We start from the raw sequence: 9,069 nt of genomic DNA, 5'->3' as shown, positions 1-9,069 counted from the left end.
TGATAGCTCTGCTACCCGCTGCCACCTCCTGCCTGGCTGACAGCTTGGCCCTCTTCTCATAGTCACCTCAGCTGGTGAATGAGGTGGGGACGGCCTTGTGCATGCGTTCATATTTTATACTTGGGGGGTCATTTATAAAACGTTTGCCCGGCGTATAGCTGGGTGGATGCCATCTGCACGTTGCTAGCGCCTCTAGATGGCACTGCCGAGTACCGATTTCCTATACTTGTCAGGACATCCACCCAGCGTATACTTCTATAAATAAACCCCACAGTGTATATAGTGTACATCAGGGGTGGGCAATCTCGGCCCTCCAGCTGTATTGGAACTACAAGCCCCAGGAGGCATTGTCCAAAATAAATTGCCACGCTAGAGTGTTCGGGTTTTGCTTGAAGAAAAGGTGGCAACCCTAGTTCCTGGGCAGGGAAATACCACTGAGGTTTATGGGTGTGACCCCCATGGAACGGAGTGCCTGAGGCCTAACTGACATGGCTGCCTGTCCTTTACAGAAATGATTTCATTGACCTCTGTTTCATAGATTTCCATTACCAGCTCCTGTGACTCCTGCCACCATCTCCTGCCACCATCACCATCTCCTGCCACCATCACCATCTCCTGCCACCTCTACTGGCCTGCCACCATCTCCTGCCACCTCTACGGACCTGCCACCATTACCATCTCCTGCCACCTCTACTGACCTGCCACCATCACCATCTCCTGCCACTGTAGCGGGAAACAGTTTTGGGAAACCAGCAATGGACTCCGGACACAGACTTCAGGAAAACAAATCTTTTTATTCTGCGCAGAAGACTCAGCGGACTATCGTCTGAAATCCTGAGTGGCCCTTTAAGGGCGGTCAAAACATATATATATATATAATGACAATTGCGTCACATTACACATTTCCAATACACATATATTTCCTATACGTCTTAATCCTTATACAGCTCTAAGCCAATCAGCAAGCAGCATTTGCAATTCTCCTAGATATGTGGTGTGCACCTGTCACAAACTGTTGTTACAGCCCGAGAGAGGGAAGGGAGGGGGCACATGCTGCTGCTGTTATCATTTGTGGTAAACAATGACACTCTGTGACAGGAAGGGAGGGGGTCCTAGACGCTGCTGGTATGCTCTGTGGTAAAAGAGCAGAAAGGAGGGGGTAGATTTTCCTTAATTTCATGTCTGATAAAATGTTGTCACTTTGACAGGAAGTGAGGGGAAATCTCCCTATCGGAGCCCCGGATAGCAGTAAAAACCTGACAGAGGTTCTACTCCTCCCCCTGCTCCATCCAAAACTGAGAATTATAGATACGCCTTAAAGGTGCAGGCTCCAGGACTGTCATCCCGATCCTGACTCTACATGGTGTGTCACTGACCCGGAACAAGCATGCAGCCAATGAAGTCTGAATAATCTGAGCTCCTGCATGCTTGTTTCTGGTCAGTGACACACGAGGTAGTGAAGTGAAGTTGAGGATGAAGATGACAGCCCCGGGCCTGCAGAGCCTTATAAATCAATAATGTAATTTCCTGTCCACTGCTTCCTCCTATTGGCTGAGTATTCCACCAATCAGATTCTCCGCCCTGTGATGTCACCAGTCTCCGGGCAGATTTCTCACCTCTGATTCCCCCCAGATATCTTTATACAACCATCATCCCCGACCCATAACCCGGCATGGAGGGGCTCAGTGAAGGTGGTGGTGAAGGTGTGGAGGAGTCGGATCGGGTCACACAGATCATAAAAGGAGATCCGCCCGGCCTCATAATCCAGATCTATCCTGACTCTGTTACTGGAGACTTTGCCGGGTAATCGGATCTTCTTCCTGTCATGTCTCGCTGAGTACTGATTACACCTCCCCCACCTCACCAAACTCCAGGACTTCTTATTATCTCCAATCCCTGACCGACCTCCTCTCCTCTCTATACTGGGGTAACACATCCCGACTCTCCACCACCCTGACCACCCGACATCCACTTCCCAGTAATGTCGCCCTGAGGAGAAACTCTGACTGCTCAACACCTGAGAATCCTGAAATCTCTCTGGAGTTTCTGGACGATTCCGATATGGTGACCAGGATGCAGATTTCCTGTCATGTGATATATGTAGATTATTAGCAGCTGTGCTCACATCCAGTAATATGTCTGTAAACCCCGACACCCCCGATGTTTGCTGTACAGACCCAATATTATGTCCTCCAGCCTGGAGGTATGAGTGTTGTAGGGTGGGGGTGGGTTGGGGGTGTGGCCTGGATAGTTCAGCAGTGATGTGAACTTTGACCTTTCCTGTTTGAGGATCTGCATCCATCCGGCTTATCTGCTACATCAGTCGCCATCCGCTGCCTCCCAGGTGGGTCTACACTGATATGCCAACCAGGTCTGGTGAGTCTGGATAAGCTTAGAATCCCCCATATCCTCTCTCCCCAGTGAAGATGTTCAATAAAACGTTATTCTGCATGATACTATTGGAGAGGACATCAGTCTGTGGGCACCAGAAGAAGGGCGGTGAATGCTAATGGGTGGGCAACTGAAGAACATCCCCTAGACAGACTAGAGATGAACACACTGGACTTTGGTTCTCAATTGGATTGGGGCATGCTTAGTGCCTGCTTCCCTTAGTCTGGTGGCTAGCAGTTTACCCGGTTTATCCCCCTGTATGTAAAATGTATGTTTCACCCACCTTAGCTGGGCCTCCGCCTTATCAGTCAAACACAAATCCAGTTCTGTTTTAACGGACGACAGCCGGGATCTATTTTCCACGGAGGGTACCTCCTGGAAAGCCCCGGGAGGCCCTTTCCAGTGTCAGCTCCAGTTGGTGTATCCGTTCTTCCCGCCTCCGTTTTAATTTTGGCCGCCAAAGCCAGCAGTTTACCCCTTGATGGTGGCCTTGTGGGCTTCCCAGACCACTCCAGAGGATGTTACCGAAGATGTGTTCATGTGGAAGAATTCAGCCAGCGTCAGTAAACACTTCGGGATCAGTGAGTAGCGAGTCCCGAAGGGACCATGTAAATCCATGAGTCCTAGGTAGGGAAAGGTTACACGTTAAGGACACCAGGTCAAGATATAGGCTGAATTGAAGCAGATTGGGCAAAGGGTAACGTCGGCGCGCGTAAAAAAAAAAATGTGGTCAATGCGCGAAAAGGTATTATGAGGGTTCGAATAAAAGGGATAGCGGGGGTCACCTGGATCATGGCGATCGGCATGAGGGTGTGGCAGCAAATTCTAATCTCCACACGGGATCAGGGTCCCCTGCAACCTGAAGTCAATCGGTTTTAGGAGCTGAGTTAGAAACCCCCAGCTGTCCAGTGTTGGGAGCATAATACGAAACAAGTGTGATGGGGGGGCATCGTGGATCAAACTCATAAGTATCAGGTATCTCCCCTCCGGGTCTTTGATGGAGTCTTTGCGTACAAATGGGAGCGACCTCCTGAAGGCTATAAGAACCCCTCTAGTTTTTGTGTCAGCGGAAACTTCATAGGATGGGGAAGATCCTTGTTTAAAATGAGTCTCCTGTAAGCAGATCACATCTGCATGCAGGGATTTGAACTGGCGAAAGGCTTTAACCCGTTTGTTCGGCTGGTTAAGCCCTTGAACATTTAAAGGAGACTATTTTAATAGACATGACTGTGATTGATCGGGCGGTAGATTATGAATGGAGTGCCAAAGGAGGAGGATGTGGAAGGAAAGGAAGGGGGTAGCAAAAAGATGGAGGGTAAGGAGTAGGCGAAGAGAGGAGAAGAGGAAGATGAGGGAGGGTACAGCAAGGAGTCTCCTTCACAAGGAAGTCCACTGTATACCAGCGGACTGAGTTAGTCACCCGTCAGAACTTTGCGCTATGGAAAAGGCTGAGTGGTGAGAAATGGGCTACATGTCGTAACCGGGCCGGGCCCCAGGATCAGTTTCATAATGAGAAATAACAATCTGCCTATAAAAGAAAAATAAGGCAAAATAACCAAAATTGAACCATAACATAAAAAAATTGCTAGTTGTGTACACTGCGAGCCCAACAATGAAGGGTAATCACCGGGGCTTGAAAAGTGGCAGAGCCCAACAATGAAGGGTAATCACCGGGGCTTGAAAAGTGGCAGAGCACTTACATTTTTTTTTTATGCTTCTTTAATTTTTGTATTTTTTTTTTTACACAACTTTATTGCTATCACATAGGGGGCTAAGAAGCCCCCTATGTGATATCCAATTTACATGACAGGTCCTCTTTATGGAGACATCAGGAGTCTCCAAGATCCCTAATGTCACCGAGGGAACCCCAAAGAAGCTGATGAAGCAGAGATCTGCTTCATCAGCTTCTGTAGCTGGAGAGTGACATTGAATGCAGGAAGTGATGTCATATACATCACTTCCTGCATTCAGGGACTGAGAGGAGATCAAAGGGAGATCGTGTACCGATCTCCTGTCACAGAGCAGCCATGCCGGTCCCGGCCACATCGGTCACAGCGGATCTCGGCACCGGCAGTGACTGCGTCTCCTATACATGGGATCGAGCGTCTCTAGAGATCACTTGAATGTAAAGCTCCCGGCCGGCCGTGTAATTACAACGGCCGGCCGGGAAGCTACTCGTCGGGCTCCGCCGTCCTCTCTTCACAGACGAGCAGACGAGTGGATTTTTCAAGCCCTGGTAATCACACTGGACACTACCTACAGGGGAAATGAGCATCAAAGGTCCTGTCGGCCTAAACCTAATTAGGTTATGAGGGAGTAGGTAACGTAAGGGGGGAACCAACATAGGAAGACTACAGAGCGGGGAAAACAGGGAATGGTCAGGGAAATAAAACAACCTAAAGATTCACATCATTAATGAGCTTATTAGAAGCCACATACTCACTAAATAGTCAACATGACATAGTAAGCTTAGGAACTAAATAACATATCACAACTATGAGTATCTCTAGAACATATATCACTGTATGGGTGAGATTAGTGCGGTGAGCAAAACAAAACTGCACATTATGATAAACTCTAAACAAGTTGGTGGAGTATAGAAGGCCAGTGAGGTGTCTTGGAGCTCATGGGCATAGGACATAATTTGTGGGGGAGAAGCCAATGACGTTGAAATGGCAGCAAGTGGAGTATATCACGGCCAATCAGGAAGCGGTAGAAGTAAAAACAAGCGCAGTTCAGGTACTCACTGAGAAGAAAAGTAAGCAACGTTCCGATGCAGCAGTTGAAGTAAGTTGCAGTTGACGTTCTCTACGAGGCTACGGGGGAGCCATGTCACAGTCATTCCTTGAGGGTAGCGTGGTTTGCAGTTGAAGATCTGGATAAGGCCACGGACGCAAAGGGGGGGAACGAAAAACGTGCCGACGACCATTGAATCTGGCTGAAAGACTTAAAAGGGTAGCACCAGCGGTAGGGGATGTTTGCACCTTGTAAAGCTTTGCTCAGCGGGCGAGGAGCTCTGCGTTTGGAGAGATCTGGAAATAAGGATATAGTTGCGCCATCAAAGTCCAGTGTGCCTTGGGATTGGGCCTTGGACAGAATTTCAGTTTTAAGGCTGAAGAAGTGGACTCTGCAGAGGACGTCACGAGGTTGCGGGTTATTTGGCCTGGAGTGCGATGAACCTGGTCAATGTCTATGGTGTCTGTCGCTGGTCTTCCTAAGATGTTGTCAAAGATACCTTGTGGCCGTGGCATGTAAGTCACTGTCTCCAGTAGCTTCAGGAAGACCTCCTAATCCGTATATTGTTGTGGCAGCTCCGATCCTCCAGATCCTCAAGGCGAATATAGAAAGCCTCTATGTGAGAATGTTGAGTAGTAACTACTGAGCGGAGTTCCTCTACTACAGCAGTAATAGGAGGGAGAGTGGTTTCTATATTATCTAATCTGGAATGAAAAGGCTGGAGGCCTTCAAGTATTTCTTTCATATCAGATTTATGGGCAGTCTCCGGTTTGGCAAATTGGGCTTCTATCCCTCATTTAGAAGTTTTGGGCAGCTTTGCAGAGCAGAGGGAAGTTTTAGGGTCCTCGAGATCTACATCCAGATCCTGTGATTCCCGGATAGAGGAGGCTCTTTCAGAGTCCAATGACTCACGTGGAGAAGAGGCAGGTGCAGCTTGCGGAGTGTCAGCGGCCATGTTGGATTCAGATGGCGGGTCTGCAAGGGCACTGGAAAAAGTTCTGAATCTGCTGTGTGACAGGTGAGTCAGTGGGCTGAGCCTGCGGTCGGGATCTTCGAGGAGTGTTGTGACCCATTTGAGAGAGGAGAAGCGTGTGTAGTCGGATACCCACTGAATAAACGTTCGGGCCAAGCACGGGAGATTCAGCGAGCACGTCTAGCCACGCTCATCAGCAGACCACGCCCCTCGACCTGCAGATTTCTAAATAAATCAGTCATGTGTTTTGTCCACTGCTTCCTCCTATTGGCTGAGTATTCCACCAATCAGATTCTCCGCCCTGTGATGTCACCAGTCTCCGGGCAGATCTCTCACATCTGATTGCCCCCGGATATCTTTATACCACCTCTCCATACCCATAACCCGGCATGGAGGGGCTCAGTGAAGGTGGTGGTGAAGGTGTGGAGGTGTCGGATCGGGTCACACAGATCATAAAAGGAGATCCGCCCGGCCTCATAATCCAGATCTATCCTGACTCTGTTACTGGAGACATCGCCGGATAATGGGATCTGATTATTGTTATATATCGCCGAGTACTTATTACTACTCCTCTCCAAACTCCAGGACTTCTTATTATGTCCAATCACTGTATGACGTCCTCTCCTGTCTATACTGGGGTAACACATCCCGACTTTCCACCACTCTGACCCCCTGACATCCACTTCCCAGTAATGTCGCCCTGAGGAGAAACTCCGACTGCTCAACACCTGATAATACTGAAATCTCTCCGGAGTTTCTGGACGATTCTGGTTTATATCTGACCAGGATGCAGATTTCCTGTCATGTGATATAAGAAGATTATTAGCAGCTGTGTTCACATCCAGTAATATGTCTGTAACCCCCGACACCCCCGACGTTTGCTGTACAGCCCCAATATTTGATCCTCCAGCCAGGTGGTATAAGTGTTGTATGGTGGGGGTGGGTTGGGGGCGTGGCCTGGATGGTTCAGCAGTGATGTGACCTTTGCCCTTTGTACTAGAATGTGGATAGACATGTGTGCCTGGACCTTCCTGTACATTTACCCCAGACATGATATCAGATATACCTGTGTGTAATGTGTGTGAGATCCCAGCCACATCCAGACCCCCTCCATCATGGAGGAGTCTATCATGTCTCTCTCTGTCCTCATCATCTCCATCCTCAGTATCACACAAGTCACCTGTGTCTGATTCCTGTAAGACAGTCAGTGGATCCGTCAGGTTACACAGCTCCTCAATGTGACGCATCTTCCTGGACAGCTCGTCCTTCTTTATTTCCAGCTCCCGGATCATATCCGTCACGTAGAGGGAGGTCCGCTCTGCCTGCCCGGAGATGTCACTCAGGACTCTCTTCTCCAGGTCCTCCAGACGTCTCCTGAGGTCTCTGAGCAGGGCAGTGACTCTCTCTGTTTCACCGGCTGCTTCTCCTTGTACTCTCCTCCTGTGTTCCTCCAGACTCTGGACTCTTCTCTCCATCTCCTCTCTCTCTGTCATCAGTTTCTGCAGAACATTCCTCAGTTTCTTCTTCTTCTTCTCAGAGGCCTCATCCAGAGTCTCCACCTGATGTCCTCGATGTTCTCCATCCAGCCTGCAGGACACACAGATACAGGCAGAGTCCTCAGTGCAGTAATACTCCAGGATCTTCTTATGGACGGAGCATTTCCTGTTCTCCAGGGAAGTGGTGGGGTCACATAAGACGTGTTCTGGTGACTGGCTGTGGACTCTCAGGTGGTTGTCACACAGAGAAGCTTCACACAGCAGACAGGATTTCACAGCAGGTACAGGAGCGTGATAACACTGAGTACAGAAGATCCCCGTTTTGCCCAGGTCACTCTTTGTAGTCTGCAATATTTCGCATAGAGTAAAGTTCTTCTGAAGGGCAGGACGTTTCCTGAATTTTTCTCTACACTGAGGACAGGAATATCCTCCAGACTCCTCCTGTGTATCCAGCCAATGACCAATACAGACCCGGCAGTAGTTGTGTCCACATTTCAAATTTACAGGATCGGTATAAATGTTCAGACAAAGGGAACATTCCAGCTTCTCCTTCAGATTACCAGACGCCATCGCTGGGAGCAGAAGAGGGAAGTGTGAGGATGAAACTCTGTCAGACTTATAAAACAGAAAACAATGTACAAAGTCCGGGAATCCGTATTAGTCATACAATTACATTCAGACTTCCTGCACTGTGATTGGTTGATGGGTTTGCTGCACTTTGCATATCAGCGTTGCTCTCTGAACCTTCTTATGGAATAATCCTGAGTGAAGAGAGAGAACAAAAGGTGTGTTCCATGTTCATCTACACAGAGATGGTGGAACCAGATAATCATCAGAGACCAAATCACTTTTCTCAGCATTGTCATCAAATCACGTAATATGAACTGTCTGTGTTCCTCCGGAGCCACCAATCACAGTCACACTTCCATCACCAAGATGTCACTTTCACTGGAAGGTTGGAATCTGATGGTTGGTTGTTGTACATCACAGACACTTCAACCACCTCTATAACCTTGTGTGTGATCATGGTGACCTCCATAGTTCCAATCTCTGTCACCCTGCAGTGGGAGGAGCAAACACAATAGTTATGTCCTCTGGTGTGGCAGGGAAGACCCAAATGTTCCATGGCTCCCATTGATCTAACACAAGAGACAAGTCTTCAGAATATGATCCCCCCCCCCAGGAATTTGTGGGTGTTGGACCCAAATCACTCTCCTGAGCATGTCTGGTGGGTAAAGCAAGTTCAGTGAATCTTCCACAAAATGTGAAAGGTCAGCTTGTCATCAGATCATAACCACAAACTCCACATGATGTCTCCAAGACCCAAACCTTCCATGACCCAAACCCTCCATGACCCAAACCTTCCATGACCCAAACCTTCCATGACCCAAACCTTCCATGACTCAAACCCTCCATGACCCAAACCCCCCATGACCCAAACACTCCATGTCCCAAACACTCCAAGACCCAAAC

The 9,069-nt window shown here is 48.6% G+C and overlaps 1 protein-coding gene across 1 annotated transcript in view; it reads right to left on the bottom strand.

The window, feature by feature from the left end:
* The window catches only part of LOC108803451, a gene marked incomplete at its 3' end in the record, with an annotated part of 12,927 nt that extends 4,761 nt beyond the window's left edge, over nt 1–8,166 (bottom strand). The window contains exons 1-8 of the mRNA XM_018575291.1: nt 7,138–8,166; nt 6,478–6,981; nt 6,040–6,102; nt 5,627–5,742; nt 5,376–5,518; nt 3,354–3,581; nt 2,917–3,014; nt 1,617–2,167 (exon numbers count right to left, since the gene is read on the bottom strand). Coding sequence (XP_018430793.1) covers nt 1,617–2,167; nt 2,917–3,014; nt 3,354–3,581; nt 5,376–5,518; nt 5,627–5,742; nt 6,040–6,102; nt 6,478–6,981; nt 7,138–8,166 — 2,732 coding nt within the window. The remainder of the gene's footprint in view (nt 1–1,616; nt 2,168–2,916; nt 3,015–3,353; nt 3,582–5,375; nt 5,519–5,626; nt 5,743–6,039; nt 6,103–6,477; nt 6,982–7,137) is intronic.
* Between the last annotated feature and the right edge of the window lie 903 nt (nt 8,167–9,069).

The sequence above is a fragment of the Nanorana parkeri genome, unplaced genomic scaffold, assembly GCF_000935625.1.
Source record: "Nanorana parkeri isolate BGI_ZX_2015 unplaced genomic scaffold, ASM93562v1 scaffold3745, whole genome shotgun sequence".
NCBI lineage: Eukaryota > Metazoa > Chordata > Amphibia > Anura > Dicroglossidae > Nanorana > Nanorana parkeri.
The sequence above is the reverse complement of the archived record's forward strand: the minus strand, read 5'-3'. Positions and strand labels throughout refer to the sequence as shown.